The 15,530-nt window shown below is 40.1% G+C and overlaps 3 protein-coding genes across 5 annotated transcripts; all 3 read right to left on the reverse strand.

Moving 5' to 3' along the window:
• Positions 1-49: 49 nt before the first annotated feature.
• On the reverse strand, positions 50-4,418 carry kgd4 (alpha-ketoglutarate dehydrogenase subunit 4). The gene is made up of 5 exons (XM_085425949.1): positions 4,400-4,418; positions 4,054-4,139; positions 971-1,034; positions 638-840; positions 50-287 (listed from the first exon to the last, which is right to left on the reverse strand). The coding sequence occupies exons 2-5, from the start codon at positions 4,105-4,107 to the stop codon at positions 270-272; spliced, it is 339 nt and encodes a 112-aa protein (XP_085282075.1). The 5' UTR covers positions 4,108-4,139; positions 4,400-4,418; the 3' UTR covers positions 50-269.
• A 1,168-nt stretch (positions 4,419-5,586) lies between these two features.
• On the reverse strand, positions 5,587-9,453 carry LOC146657673 (betaine--homocysteine S-methyltransferase 1-like). The gene is made up of 8 exons (XM_085425950.1): positions 9,337-9,453; positions 8,189-8,321; positions 7,910-8,022; positions 7,592-7,783; positions 7,302-7,449; positions 6,590-6,772; positions 6,156-6,384; positions 5,587-6,039 (listed from the first exon to the last, which is right to left on the reverse strand). The coding sequence occupies exons 1-8, from the start codon at positions 9,352-9,354 to the stop codon at positions 5,862-5,864; spliced, it is 1,194 nt and encodes a 397-aa protein (XP_085282076.1). The 5' UTR covers positions 9,355-9,453; the 3' UTR covers positions 5,587-5,861.
• Positions 9,454-9,582: 129 nt separating this feature from the next.
• Positions 9,583-11,350, reverse strand: LOC146657674 (betaine--homocysteine S-methyltransferase 1-like). Of its 3 annotated transcripts, XM_085425953.1 has the most exons (5): positions 11,287-11,350; positions 10,836-10,938; positions 10,569-10,751; positions 10,247-10,475; positions 9,583-10,156 (listed from the first exon to the last, which is right to left on the reverse strand). In XM_085425953.1, exons 2-5 carry the CDS (start codon positions 10,882-10,884, stop codon positions 9,970-9,972), a joined length of 648 nt encoding a protein of 215 aa, XP_085282079.1. In that variant the 5' UTR covers positions 10,885-10,938; positions 11,287-11,350; the 3' UTR covers positions 9,583-9,969. The 3 variants fall into 3 exon arrangements, with proteins under 3 accessions (XP_085282079.1, XP_085282080.1, XP_085282077.1); XM_085425954.1 differs by lacking the exon at positions 10,836-10,938; XM_085425951.1 differs by lacking the exons at positions 10,836-10,938; positions 11,287-11,350 and having other exon boundaries at positions 10,569-10,820.
• Between the last annotated feature and the right edge of the window lie 4,180 nt (positions 11,351-15,530).

Here is a 15,530-nt window from a genome sequence, read left to right on the forward strand (position 1 = left end):
CTTTGAGAAAAATATGCAATGCCAGGTGAATAAAGACAAACCAAGGAGCTAGTGTGCCTTTGCAGCGTGTTTTACAGTGAACATCTGTTTGTATGGAGTTCATATACACTTAAACAACTAATAATCAACATATATACATTTTAACAGGATCCATGTAATATTTTATTCTACATGTGGCATCGGGTTCTCTTGTGCTGAGGAACAGGATTAAAGACATACTGATCTTCAACATATAAGGACTTTGGCTGCAGTGATGGCGTCACTTCATGTCACTCTGGTCCACCGCGCTGTGGCAAAGAAATGATATAGAATACAAATAAACACAAATACCAGCCAAAATATATACTTAAATACTCAAAACTTTCAGATTCTACTTGCAGTTTCTATAGCTAGTTATGCACCAGCAACAAGTTACAGTAAGTTTTCCTAAGTTCTCAATCAGTCCATACACTTAACCTTTGTACTTTTGAATCCTACTGCTATGAGTTTATGATCAGTCAAAGGTGGGTCATATACTGTTGCCAACTTTGCTTGACATTTGACATTTTTCCGTCTCTTTTGTTATTCCACTCTGCTCAATTTTAAAGAACCAAGTAGTTCTGTGTAAAAACTCTGGGTACAGTTAAGATAGCCTCACCTGGATGTAATCCATCTCATCTGCTGTTAACGGTCTCCTGCGGTACCTTGCAGGAAGTAGCTGAATAGAGGCCAGTGTGTCTGGCGTGCCTGGGATTGGTGTTAAAGGTGCATGCAGTCTTGATAACTGAGGCGATGCTGCAGCTGAAGTGGGAGCATTATGTTGAGGAAGGTTTAGTGCTAATGTTTTCAATGCCTCCTGGGCTTGAGGACGAAAAGAAAAAGAGTAACGTAATGAAATAATCACCAGGGAAGGCATTGTTAACGATTATATTTCTGATAAATGTGAACCTAAAAGAACACGTTCTTTCAGCTGGGAAAAACAAAGGCTCACCATTAGGTCTGGGCAGGCCTTGTCTGTTGGGGAATTTGATCAGGGGAGTATGAGGCCGTATTGCCTGAGAAAACAAAATCAAACAGCAGTCAGTTAAAGGGTAGGCATCCTGACATGACAACAAATTGACAGTAGTTTTTTTTGTCTCCCACACGTGCTAAAACAGAGTGAATGAGCTTTAAAACAAACACAGCTGCTAGAAAAATATGATGAACAACACTAGGGTGAATTAAATTTTTTATTTATGTATGGTATGACTTGTGACAGTATTTTTGTAAAATCAGGCGCTCAACGTTAAGTTAATGTAGCCTTCTAACAGCAGTTGATAGGAATATACCACAAAACATACAACAGAGCAAACATTATACAAAATACAAGTGCATCTAACACAGTGGTTCCCAAAGTGTTTTTTTGCTGGGCCCCCCTTTGTTTTACAAGAAAAATGTTTGCGCCCCCCCCCCCACAAACATATCCTCCAACCATACACACCCATATTTTGTTTTCAAACTCCATTGCGGTTTATTTCACACCTCAATCAATTAGTAAACAAATAGGCAAATACAAGTAATCTGCAATAAATTACAGGTAGTAATAAAATAATCTCCAAACTCTTACGCTACGTCCACACCTACACTGGTATTTTTGAAAATGCAGCTGTTTCTATGCGTTTGGACCTATTCGTCCACACGTAAACGGTGCTTCGAATCACCGAAAATCTCTGTTTTCAGTGATTCGAAAATCTCCGCCTCTGCCTATGGTGTGATTATTTTACGTGTGGTTGTTTTTTTCCTGTGTAATAATATTCAACATTGCTATCAATACATTTCTCAAAAAATTCCTCTCTGTGCAAAATGGGTTCAAAAACATAAACAACTTTGAGATACTGTTAGTCCGTGATTTGAACCAGGGAAACAAATCGTGGCAGGATCGCTCTAACTTTACTGTATAAAGAATTAATATCTCCAAAATGTCAGGAGTAGTTATTTATTACAAGAAGTGTTTGTGAACTAAAAATCAAGAATGTGGGATACTGTTTGTCCGTGATTTGAAGAGCCCAGCACGTGCTCCCAACGCAAGGGAAACTAATTCTGTCGCAGAGACCTACCTCGGCACTTGTGCAGGTGAAGCCAAAGGCAGGGCTCTTGGAATGAAGTTGGAATGAAGTTGGTTTGGAAACATATTTGGCGATGCTTCATCTCCTGCTTTGCATTTGTGTTGGAGCCCCATCAAAAACCTGTCAATTATGCTAGCAGTGTCCAAGCGTTCTTTTTTTCTTTTCATACCGCGCCCCCCCCTGCAATGGCTCAGCGCCCCCCTCAGGAGGCAGGCCCCACACTTTGGGAACCTCTGATCTAACAGATCAACCCATTAAAGTAGTGTAGTGTATCAGTATGCCCATCTTTTAAGTGCTTTTTGGTACAAACAACAGTCTATAGTGACAGAGTCTCAGTTGTTTGTTATAATCAGACAAATTAGCATTACAGTAACAATGACAATAATAATAACAATAAATGGATATATTATAAATGTAAATAATATAATAATCAAATACTTTGTTAAGATACCTTCACAGGAAATCATTATGGATTCTGCCTATAGTTTTGTCTTCAACAAGTCAAATATAACTAAACTGTGTTGAGGTCAAATGACTGACTTGTCCACAGCAGTTTATTTTGCGACATGGTTTGGTTATCTGTGCACTCGTACTGTGAACTGCTGTCCAGTCAACAACAGCATAAAGCTGATTTTCTGCCTCATGGCACTGGATTTCATGATTGAGTGCCACTGAGTCTCAGTACCTGTGTTTCATGTGTCTCTTCTCTTTAGTGTTATCTGGCCTTTCTGTTCTCCACAGTGGCAAATGATTTGGACTTTGGAGTGAACCCTCTGTACAGGCTCTAGATGTTGGATGTTGTGAAGAGGTTTTTCCTCACCGTTAACAAATCATCCACCTCGTCCATACAAGTCAAGACCTTACTCATGTTGCTAACAGTTTATTGTGCCAAATCATTGACTTAGTCTGGATTTGTTTTGTTTCTGCAGATGGTAAGGGTGGCCTGCTTCCCTTGCACTGAGAGCTCCTTTGACAGCAAGTTGCAGGTTCACAACAACAACTTTGAAACTTTTTAAGTTTCACACATGAACTCAACTCTGAACTTTTTTAATTTATGAATAAATTAAAAAGGTATAGTCCACACTTGTCCAAGAAACAGCTTTTGAATGAACTGCGCAGTTACTTATGATTGTTATATATGTTATATAACTATAACTCCAATCTGTGAAAGATATTTCCTGACATCGGGAGTTAGGCATTTTAGCGGCCTAACTGCAGCTAAAATGCAGTAATTCTGATCCGCATTAGTTATGAAAGAACAGACAAGCAGTCATCACAAACGTACTGTTTTTTTTTTTTTTAAATGACATCAGAAACAGCAAAAAAAAAAAAAAAAAAAAAAAAAAAAAAAAAAAAAAGACAAAGGATGAACTGAAGCTCTGCCATCACGTAATGTCGCACAAACGTACTGTTACAAACATTTATTCGGTACAAAGAGCATAAATTTAGTGGCTAAATGCAAATTAAAAATTTGTAGAGACTATTTCTGTTTTCCTGACATCACAGATCGCTCATATCCTCCAGTAATTGAAAAACGATTAAAATTAGTCTATTAGTAGGAAATAAGCACTGCTGGTACAGTTCCTTAATACTCTGCTGGGCTACTGTGGTACAAAGATCTGTCTTTAACCGACATATAGGCCTCCCTGTGAACCGTTTTATGCTATACTCAGCCATAGCAAGACTGACAACTAAAACAACTAATATTACACCTACCTTAAGTTTTAATTAATTGATTAAAAGGCCGCTCTCACAACGTGACTAAACGATATTGATGTGTCCTGTGCGGTTTATGAACAAGGGCACTAACAAGGGTATGACGGGTCTTTGCCACCTCAAGAGGCCGCACGATATAAAGTAGTTTACTGTTCGGAACAGCGGGAAAAGCAGCGTTTTACTTTATAAGCTCTAAATCAGGAGGCAACACAAACAAACCCGGAGAAATTAACATTTAAGTAGTTAACGTTACCTGAACAACTCGAGCGACGGGAGCTGCCATTTTGGAGCTGACTTTACTCCCCATGACGACCTCTCGGGTTTACTTCCGGTTTGAAGCTGCAGAAAGAAAGAAAAACACGCAAAAACACCACATGATGGTGCTATCGACGGCGAGCCCGTAAGACAGAAAGGGTTCAGCGAATGACATTATAACAACGGTACAGGAGGTAATGTGAAAGTCATAGTAGACAAATAGCAATACATGTTTGTGGGAAGAGTGTTTAATTTTTAGGTAAGATTTGGTCGTTAACATACATTTTGAGTGGAAGGTTGAAGTGCATTAGCGATAAATGCACTGTTATCATGCTACATCTTACCTCTAGCTGTGTCTTTAACCCTCTGTCTATGATAGCAGGTGGCCGGTAGATGTGTTGTCAGCGACTGTCCTGTTAGGTCAGGCCATGTTACAGTCTTCGTTAGCAGTCTCCTGTAAAAAAAACATGAAAAACTGTATCACTAAAAACCTCCAGCCCGCTCTAAAGTAAAATTATCCGATTTCTGATAAGGCCCAGAACACCATTACTGTTGTCAAAGCGACAAAATTGATTGAATATTGTCGTATGATAAGGGAAATGTCAACACAAGGCTCCTGTTAGGTAACGGCAAAAATATCTATCTTTAATTTCACACTCCCTTGAAGAAAACGGATAACCTCGTCACGTGGGCTGTGCTCGCTCAATCACAAGCGAGATAAGGAACAGAGCTCTTTTATTTGTGAAAATATGTCACCAGGAGCAATATCGCGTTTTCCTTCGTGCCGCGTTGCACATACTGTAGTATTTGTAGTATAATATCTATATAAAAGCCAGATTACACAGCAATTAGGTTATTAATATTGCTGTTCCTTAATAGTTGGTGCTCATAAGAGAGGAAAACCCAGCACATATTGGGTATCTGACTTTTTTTTCCTCTCTTCTCATAGTTTATATGTCTCAGCAGTTCTCTTAGTAAAACGTATTAACATCTTTCATTACAGGCCTTCTGGAAAACAATGTGCAAATGCTTTTAAAACCACAGGCATCTGGTTTAGAATGCAGACACTGTCAGATCCTATTTTCCAATTAAGCTTTGTCAAATTAATTAATGGGAAAGATGAGAACAGTTTAATGATGGGTAATAAACACCATGTCCAACCATGAGACCAAGAAGTTTCCAGTCCTTTCTGGTATGTTCTAAAGTCATCTTGTGCTTACTGTAGACATATACTCAGGTGTTATGTTGGTAAACATTAACTATGCTTTGAGTAACAGGCCTACAGTTAATCAGAGAGTTCAACTGAGTTCACTGTTTATTCTCATTGCAGGAATAAACCATAGATAGCATAAATCTCACTAATTTTAGCCTTATTATTTAATGACAGGTCTTATAGCATTGAACAATGACTCTGTTATAACACTTTTAACTCTGCTTTGCAGATTATTTGTGGATGCATAGACACAAGTAGTAGACACAGAATATATGTGTACACCGCCCATCATCAGAAAGAAACTGAGAAGAAACAAACGATTTGTATTTTATCTTTTTTATTAGATATTAAACTAAGTGGTCCAGGGTCGGAGAAACCAAACTGGTCACTTTTACTGGGTTTACTGGGTCAGCTCCCACTTTTGAGACGCTGTGGCCCCAGTTTTACAGTCTAAAGATACACATAACAGTGCTAATGTCATGACAACTGACACTATGTTTGTTAGATGAAGCACTGTATATAGATACTATGGACTGCTGCACATCAGTAGCTCTGTACACAGCTGTCGGCTGCTGAGTCTGAAACAGACTGACTCAGTGGGTTTTTGATTTGTCGAACAGCTGTTCGAGTTCTTCTTTAGAGGTTGCCTCTTTCTGCTGCATCAGATCAGCATGGCCCTTGGTAACACCCCAAGAATCAGGGACAGACATGGAGGGACACTGGGGACGACCGGAGGCTGGCTTCAGGTTCTCCCAGTAATCACGTCGGGCTCTAAAAGTCAACAGACATAAAAAAAACAAGAGTGATTACTGGTAGTAAACAGCGAATATGTCATATTTCACAAAGTATTTTTAAGTATTAGAATTAATAGTTGCTTCTGTTCTGACCTGGCTCTAACCCAAGGCTTGGTGTGCATTTCCAGACCAGCACCCCAGGAGCCATGTTTCTCTGATGCACTTGGAAGGAAGCCTCTCTCAGGTGCCAGTTCCTCTGCTATAGCCCTAATGTGATAAGCCTCAAAGCCACAGCAGCCACCGATGAAGCGAATGCCAGCATTGTAAGCTTCTCTGGCATACTTGTGCATGTCCCAGCGAGTCAGAATCCTGGGCTCCAGGCCTGAAAGAGAAAAAAAAACATTTTTTTATGCACATTTAAATTACAGTTTTGTAGTTTGTGGTGAAAGTTTGCTGTTCTGTGTTGGCTGGCTGAACTTTCTGCAATGCAGTGTAGCATATTCACCAGCAGAGGGCATATATAAGGACAGTGCGTATCCAGAACAGTTGGAATGGCAGATTTATAATACAAGACAGTATCTCGTTACCGAAGGGGAACTCTGGCAGGTCGATAAATCCCTGGCAGTTGCAGTCAGGAGTGTGGTATGCCAGCGGCTGAACCATGTAGTGAGCCTTCAGACCAGCCTTCTCCACTCCCTCCTTCATCTGCTTCACGGTCTCCACACAGGTCATGGGGTCAAAGTGACAGTTGACTCCCACAATCTGGGCACCTGTAGAACAAAATACACCACATGCAGTAACATGAACTGTGTGTGAGAGTGTAAGAAAATACATGGCTGACACCTAATCAACTGTGGTTTGCAGTTGTGGGTATAAGGTCTTTGAATGTATTTGTGTTTAGTGGGAACATTTTTGTGCATGTTACTGAATAAAATAACTATTGGCCACTGTTTTGGCCTGTACAGGCTCATCCCAGAAAAAAAAGGAAATCCTAACAGAAGAAAACCAATTACAGGTATCATATGCCATTTTTATTCCTTATAAATTAGTTACACTATGGTGGCACAGATGCTGAAGTTTTGTTCATTTTTACTGTCCAATAAATTGCTGTCGGACCAATAGTCACTCACTCTTGTAGTAGAAATACACCAAGTGACCTCACATGAATGTAAAGGTATATAAACCTCAGTTGATAAGAAGTCTTGAACTTTTTAGTGTCTGATAAGGCTCACAGGGAGACAGTCTGTAATTCTTTTCTGCTGAAACAACATAAAAATTGACAAAGATAACTGTACTCACCGGCTTTGACCAGCCTGACTGCACACTCTCCAGGTGAGACACCGTGCATGTCCCCCTTTGGTCCAATACACAGAGAAGCAGCCACAGGCTTCCCTGTCTCCTTCATCACCTCCACAGCCCACACGGCCTCTTCAACATGCTCAAAGTACTAAAGGACAAAAGCATTAAGCTCAAACAAAACTTCTCTCAGCAAGTAAGAAACACTCAAAACTGGTTCAATGGCAGTTTTACACCTTTGGAATCCTCCAGAAAAAGTTTTTAAAAAATGCCAAAGTGTTCGGTGTAGCTACCTCAGCAATCAGGAAGTCCACATTTTTCTTGATGAACACATCCAACTGTTTTCTGAAGATGGCCTTCACATCTGCCTTGCTCTTGCAGCTCAGGTAAGATGGAGTTTGGGACACTCCTCCAGCAACAAGAGCATCACCCTCATTGGCAACCTCACGGGCTAAATCACAGGCAGCCTCATTGATCTGAGCTCCCTGTAGAATGAAGCAAAAAAAAAACAAAAACCCAACTAATAATCAAAGAGACTCTTCAAATACACATTTAAAATATTTTTGTTTTGATAAAGAATGAAACTTGCTGTAATTTCCCTTTTAACTTACAGTCAGTTTGAGGTTGTTGCCTCTGTTCTCAAGTTTGTCATCACTGGCGTAGAATGTAAAGGTCTGCATAACGTTGGACCCGGCTCTCAGGAACTCTCTGTGCAGCTGTCGCACTGAAAATCATCAAGTGGTTGCATCATAGGACAAACGCTGTGCCAAAGCAATCTAAAATGTAACATACACTGCCAGGTATTTACAGGCAGACCCAGCAATGGATAATGGAAATCCCATTTTAAGATGTAACGGAGTGGCAGTTTTGGTACAGCAGTATGTTCTTACCTGCATCAGGGTACTGTACAGAAGCTTCAGGCGTCCATGGTCCGGCCTTTACGTACCCCCTCTTCTCCAGAGCAAACACAAATCCTCCATCACCAATCACCACCTCACCAGCATTGAGACGTTCAAGGATGCCCTGTGGAAACAGAGGGATCCACGGAGAAGCTTAACCTGTGCTCAGTGGATCATTTTGCAAATATTACTGTGGAGCCAGTAAAGCCAAAGAAATTGCAAACTGTATATTTTAAAGAAACTTGTAATCGATATCAGCTTATACACAGTTAAATCAATTGTCTGGCCTTGTGGATTGCAGATTCCTACATCCTGTACCACATCTGTCTTCCCACGCTGAAAGTTTGTTTTTAAAGGTTTGTTCCTTTAAAAAGCTCAAAAAAATCCTGTAAGAGTTGCAAAAATCAAAATCAAATAATATTTTGAAGTAAGTCTTGTTATTTTTAATCTACAGGAAAAAGTCAAAACCTAGGATAATATCAAAGGAGACTGCAAGTGAACTGAGCAAACACATTGAGTGTTCCTAATATAAGATGAATGCTTAATGAAGAAAATGTTTTTTTATAATCCACATTTTATGAAATCTTATTTTTAAATGGCAAAAAATCCAAACTATCTCATTAACTATGTGCTACTTTGCATAAATCCCTGCTACAGATTGAATAAACACCTAACTGTGTGTTTTGCACACATCTTTAGTCTAGCAATAGAAGCAAAATCGGCTAAAATATTAAAACTGACCAGTGGATAATATAAATATAAACATGCTTGCAGTGTGACACTCTAAGATTTTTTTAAGCTACCATTATTCCGTATACAAATTAAAAATGGAATAAATAAAATGAGCTTCATTGGTCTTTCTGTATGCCTAATAGCATCAAGAAGGTTCAGTGGTCTGAGAAATGACCTGATGTTCTACACAGAATACACACCACTCAAAAAGACTACCATAAACATGCAGTATGATACCCCAGCCTCACAACCTTTCACCCACATTTAACTTACAGCGTGAGATGGGAGCAGAAATCTCAGACAGAAATACTAACCCCACCGTGGATCATTATGATTGCTATAATAATTTCACAAAACTAACTTTTCACAGCATAACCCTACCTCTGGACAAAAAAGTCTGCACATACCTTTTTTGCTGGTGCCATAATTTCACAGCTGTGTGGACCCCTGACTGCTCAGACCTCGAGATGCTGAAGTGACAGTAGAGTGGGGCAGAGGGCCAGATTAAATCTCTCTGAAGAAGGGGAGTGTTCTAAGTAAGAGCTGCTCTGATTGGCAAGGGAAAGGTTATGCAACTCTTTGAATGAGAGTATTGTGAATGTGCGATACTAGTTTGGTCCGGATTAGATGGTTCTTGGTGTTGTTGTTGGATTCCCTCCCAGTTTTTGGCCTTTTGTTTTCAACCTGATAGCAGGCAGGCATTAAAAGAAAAACAAAAAAAACAGTCAAACACTAGATCACTTCACATATGTCTGCATGGGTGAAATTTGTAACAGACATTTTTGAGTAGTTTGATTTGTTGCAGCAGTCCAAGCACATGCTTCACAAAAACAACACGAAGCCATAAAGTGAAGTAAAAAACTCAGGCCTATTGTTTTGGGGGTTTTACAGTTTAACACTCTACAGTCGGAGCACTGCTGTTACAAGTGCTTTTCATCGTCTAACTGAACTGGGAAAGACCACACTCATCCCCCCCCCCGTCTCTCTGTTGTTGACTGACTGGAGGGAAAGGTGCATTGATTTTCTTTATAATCTCATCCTCATACTGTGGACTTGGACTTCTGCACCTCCAGCACATGCCTCATTTCCTTGCTGGTGGTGGCCTCTTTGTGCTGAAGCAGTTCAGCATCACCCTTGGTCACACCCCAGCCTTCTGGTGTGGACATGGATGCGGATTTGGGGCAACCGGATGCAGGCAAGATCTTCTCCCAGTATTCACGACAGGACCTAGAAAAAAAGGGCAGGTTAGGAGACAGACACTAAAGAATTTTATTGCTACAATTGTATGAATCTGTCTAATCATTTAAAATCCTTTACCTGGCTCTGACCCAAGGCTTGGTGTGCATCTCCAGACCACTACCCCACATTCCATGTTTCTCTGATCCAGCGGGTATTATGCCTCTTTCAGGGGCCAGTTCCTGTGCCAAAGCCCTGATGTGATAGGGCTCAAAACCACAGCAGCCACCAATGAATCGGATGCCAGCCTTGTATGCCTCCCTGGCATACTTATGCATGTCCCAGCGGGTTAGGATTCTGGGTTCTAGGGCTGAGAGGATAGGGGATAAGAGGATATGAAATGATGGCCACTGCAAGATAGCCTGCTTTTTTCTTTTTTAAATATGCACAAAAAATATTTTACCGAAGGGGAACTCTGGCAGATCAATGAATCCCTGGCAGTTGCAGTCAGGAGTGTGGAATGCCAGCGGCTGAACCATGTAGTGAGCCTTCAGACCAGCCTTCTCCACTCCCTCTTTCATCAACTTCACGGTCTCCACGCAGGTCATGGGGTCAAAGTGGCAGTTGACTCCCACAATCTGGGCACCTGCAAAACAAGGGGGGGATTTGATTATTTTTGCCTTTAAGTAAAAGGAAGAAAAAGAAAACATATGACTATAAATTTGCGTACCAGCCTTCACCAGCCTGACTGCACACTCTCCAGGTGAGACACCATGCATGTCTCCCTTTGGTCCAATGCACAGAGAAGCAGCTACAGGCTTTCATTTTTCAGGCTACATTTTTAAAAATAATGACAAAGAACACACAAAGATGGTTCCATATATAATGTACTGTGGTTGAGAAATTAGTTATCTCTGTGTGCAATGACAATTTTATGAATCTGTAAGTATTGCTGTTTAAGTACAAAGGTGTAAAGATAAAAAGCAATTTTTAGCTTGAGATTCTCCAGCACTGAGTGCTCCAGTCTGGATATTTCACAGACCACATGCTCACACATGCATGAAACATGCACTGGCAACATTTCCTTTACAGCACCACAGTCCACTAACCAGCTCTGCATATTGCACTTGGTGTGTAAAACAACACACAGTGGAGCATAGTGTGCAGAGGGTTTATTTTACCTTCTTCACAGGTGCCATGTTCCCCGTTCTAGCTGCAGCACAAAGCACTTTGTAACAGCGAACCCCTCTTTAGGCCTGAAGAGTGCCTGAGATCCCTGCGTCGCTCTTTTTATACTGTTGCAGGTCCAGGACGACTTTAAGTTTGAACCAAATTCATGCCAAATTGCCCCATGTTTGTTTGGAAATTGCATAGCAAAGTCAACAATTAACTGGGTTGAGTAAAACAGGGAAAGAGAATGAAAGGGAAATCTGCCTGTGTAATGATTGTAGCAGCAGGCTAAACCTTCACATTAACTCACTCCCGTTTGTCCCAAGCATTTTTTTTTGTTCATGTTTTTATTTTTCTATTTTTTTGCTTTTATTTTCCGCAGACCGCAGAGATTGCCTTATCACGTAAGCTCGAGAGCATATGCCTATACTTCTGCTTTTGACATTTTTCTCAGGGTTTACCTTGAGCATGCAAATGCATTTACGTGTTTGCAACCTCATGTGTTTGTGTGAGTGTGCACATGTTTGTAACAGCATGCATTTGTGTCCTCAAAGACCTAGCTTTGGGATGTCACAAATTTAGTCTGTCCTGGTTTTTGGAAGCTTCACACATTTGAACATTTGTTAGTGCCGAGACTCACAAAATATAGTACTGTAAATGTTTGCAGCTCAAGCCCCAGTGCAGTGCTCATGTAGGCATGCATGCATGCATGTATAGAACTAGAACAACTAGTTTATGAAACAGTTTATTTCCACACAGTGAGTGGGGAAATATTTTGATAATCATTGTCTAGAGATTCAATGACTTCTGGCACTTTAACAATAATAATGTAGTTATTTTTTCTGTTTTAGATCATGCAGCTAAATAGGGAAATAACAGATTAATTGTATTTCGAATGATAATAGATTAGGTTGCTTTGATCGTGCTGTCTGGAATGGAAAAAAGCTGATATATATATACAGAAAATTTTTAGAGGTAATACAATTTTTTCCAAATAATACATTTTGCTGGATTTGGGGGGTAATGTGTACTAAATGATGCACAAAGTTGTATTGAGCCTGTGGGCATATTTTGGTAGAAGCTGCAAATAAATGTATGCATACCTCCCTGTTAATCATCAGACTGAAGCTCATTTCTTCTCTAAGTCATCTTATTTTGGGGGTTTAAAATGGCTATATTTAGAAAAAGCTTACCACAAGATGTAGAAGTTTGACTTGCAAACATGACACCTAAATGAACCCTCTGAACTACTTCTCTCAGACACAAGACTTTAGGTACACTTTTATTGAACCTTAGTTCAGTTCACGTGTTTGTATATTTGTGTCTAAGGGCAAAAATAATTTCAGTGCACTGCTGAGATACCGATTCAGGCAGCAGGTCTCCCAGGTGAAACCTTTAAATTTCTAGCTACACGTGCACCAGAGAAAGTGCTGCTTACCGTGCCCACTGACTATGTAGCGTAACATGAAGCTTGGAATAATTACACAATGTTTTGCATTCATCTGATTTTTTACATCTTATTTTTCTTTTCACCTCCTCCTTATTAATTAAGGGGCTCCTGCTCTCCTCTCTTTGTTCATTTTTGATCCCATCCAAGAACAACAGCTACATCAAGCTTTACTAGTGATCTAAATTTGTAATGAATATCTATGATATCCAATTTCTTCTGAATTATTCCAGCTATCCCAGTCGGAGTATTGAACACTGACCAGCAGGTGAACAGACTAACATTGTCCTCTCGTAAACACAACTAGTTCTTTCAGGCTGAGGCTGAAACTGAGGCCATTCATGGAGTTTCTGTAACAGAAAGCTGATGGTGAAAGAGGGACCAGGGACTGATTGGTGAGTAGAGGGGAGGAACTCTTGACAGTTGGCTTGAGCTGGATGGGTTCAGAGGTGAGGAGTGGAGGTGAGTCTGAAGTGAGGCAAAAAAGTTCATATTTGATGTATGAGAGCTGACGAAGCAATCGAACGGGCTTGGCTCATACTGATAAAACTGTGGTTAACTATTGACTCCTGACAAACTGATAACGTCTTGAATTTGTCACATGCTACTTTGGTCAGGTGGCCACACAAATATAAAAGAGAAAAACTGACACAACACGGGAAAATGTTACTCTTGAGATGAGCGTTTGTTTTTGGAATGGTAAATGCAATATTGTAAGTTATGTTATTGATTATTATTGATAATCTTGTTCTCCTTTTTTTGGTCTACAAGTCATAGCACATTGATTATTTTCCTGCCAGTATTATCTGTGTTGTTTCACTATCTTGTAACTGGTTATTGAGGGACACCCTGCCTGTGCTGCTGTAACCCCCTGTTTACCTCCTCCCCTTCCTCTGGTCCAATCACAATTCAAGCTGAAGAAGACATTCAGCTGAAATTGTATTGAGGCAGTCAACGCAAAAGAGGGAGTGCATTGTGTGACCGAATAATCTCACTCATGTATTTGTAGTTTTTTTTCTTCTTATTTTGTAATTATGTTTAATAAATTTGTAAGAGATTGCATTGTGTTTAGTCATTAATGATTCTCATTCTACATTGTAACTCCACTTTTAGACACAAGAGGGCAGAAGGGTGCTCTTTTCTTGGTAACAGCGATTGCCCAGTACTATATAAGAGGTTCTGATACAAGACACAAGAGGTCACTCAGTGTTTGCTCCATTTTAGAAAGATGTGAATGTTATATTTTCCAGCTGAAAACTCTCAGGACAATTTGGACTTAAATGACAGTGTTTGTAAAACAGGAATTTTAAGGAATCCTGAAACTCTACATGTCACGTCTGTGTGTATTTCTTATGGGAAAATGGTGACAGAATTCAAGGGACACCTTGACACTCAAGACAACTGTCTATTTTCCCACCTGCTGATTATTAAAGGACCATGGGGAAGACTAAATTCATGATCCCTCCTATGCATAAGTCATACGATTATAATGTCACCTGAGGTGCCATTTCTGCCAGTGTGGCAAACAGGTGCTGTCCCACATGCAGGTTTCGTAATACTGCATTGAATGTTCAGGCTATTTTGCTGCAAAAAGCAAAGTATGAGATCTAAATGGTAATGCATGTTGATAATTACGACGCTGTTATGAGGAGCTGTTTACTTTTCTTCTTTTTTTTCTTTTTTTTTAAATCAAAACCAATATTTAATGGTTGTAATGGTTTTACATGGTTAATTAAATTCCAACAGCTTCAGAATGACGTCTCCATTTTAATTTTCACTACAGTAAATTTAAGTCATCATACAATTTATGTTTTCATGTTAAAACACACTAAAATATTATTAAAACACAATTTCTGGAGAAAAACATCAGTTATCACACAAAAGTCATCTCTATCTATCTATCTATCTATCTATCTATCTATCTATCTATCTATCTATCTATCTATCTATCTATCTATCTATCTATCTATCTATCTATCTATCTATCTATCTATCTATCTATCTATCTATCTATCTATCTACAGGGTGGGCCATTTATATGGATACACCGTAATAAAATGGGAATGGTTGGTGATATTAAAGTCCTGTTTGTGGCACATCAGTATATGTGAGGGGGCAAACTCCTCAAAATGGGTGGTGACCATGGTGGCCATTTAGAAGTCGGCCATCTTGGATGCAACTTTTGTTTTTTCAATAGGAAGAGGGCCATGTGACACATCAAACTTATTGGTAATGTCACAAGAAAAACAATGGTGTGCTTGGTTTCAACGTAACTTTATTCTTTCATGAGTTATTTACAAGTTTCTCTTTGTTCACAGCCATTGACATGTCAAAGAGGTTAACACGTGAGGAGCGGATCGAAATTGTGTTGAAATCTGGTGAACGCAGTAACCGGGTCATTGCAGCAGATTTAAATGCAAGACACCTAGGCGGACAGTCCTGATCCTGAAGGACACCCAGAAGAGACTGGTCCCATCCAACGACCGACAATAACCCGCCTCAGTACCACCTGTCAGGCATCATAGCGGCTTAGATGAACAGGCATATGACACAATAAATGAGTGGTGCACAGAAAGGGATTGGGAAGAATACCAGAGGCGGAAAACACCAGCTACTGGTAAACCGAGCAGTCAGCCGAGACTGCAAGACTAGGCTGACCAACCTGTGCACTGCCTGGATTGACTACAAGAAGGCCTATGACTCAATGCCCCACACCTGGAATGCCTAGAACTATACAAGATCAAAAGGACCCTAAGACCCTTCATCAGGAACTCAATGGGAATGTGGCGTACAACACTAGAGGCCAAC

This window comes from Rhamphochromis longiceps, linkage group LG12, assembly GCF_057381845.1.
Source record: "Rhamphochromis longiceps isolate RC_006_pf linkage group LG12, R_longiceps_female_GT1.1, whole genome shotgun sequence".
Classification (NCBI taxonomy): domain Eukaryota; kingdom Metazoa; phylum Chordata; class Actinopteri; order Cichliformes; family Cichlidae; genus Rhamphochromis; species Rhamphochromis longiceps.

Excerpts from the sequence above, each read along its gene's own strand:
- kgd4 (XM_085425949.1), bottom strand. The coding sequence starts at position 4,107 with ATGGGGAGTAAAGTCAGCTCCAAAATGGCAGCTCCCGTCGCTCGAGTT. Across the intron at positions 1,035-4,053 it reads CCGTCGCTCGAGTTGTTCAG|GCAATACGGCCTCATACTCC; the intron begins GTAACGTTAACT and ends TTGTTTTCTCAG. Across the intron at positions 841-970 it reads AGGCCTGCCCAGACCTAATG|CCCAGGAGGCATTGAAAACA; the intron begins GTGAGCCTTTGT and ends TTCGTCCTCAAG.
- LOC146657673 (XM_085425950.1), bottom strand. Across the intron at positions 7,450-7,591 it reads TGGACTTCCTGATTGCTGAG|TACTTTGAGCATGTTGAAGA; the intron begins GTAGCTACACCG and ends TTTGTCCTTTAG. Across the intron at positions 6,773-7,301 it reads AGTCAGGCTGGTCAAAGCCG|GTGCCCAGATTGTGGGAGTC; the intron begins GTGAGTACAGTT and ends TTTGTTCTACAG.
- LOC146657674 (XM_085425951.1), bottom strand. The coding sequence starts at position 10,815 with ATGTTTTCTTTTTCTTCCTTTTACTTAAAGGCAAAAATAATCAAATCC. Across the intron at positions 10,476-10,568 it reads TCTGCCAGAGTTCCCCTTCG|CCCTAGAACCCAGAATCCTA; the intron begins GTAAAATATTTT and ends CTATCCTCTCAG. Across the intron at positions 10,157-10,246 it reads AAGCCTTGGGTCAGAGCCAG|GTCCTGTCGTGAATACTGGG; the intron begins GTAAAGGATTTT and ends CTTTTTTTCTAG.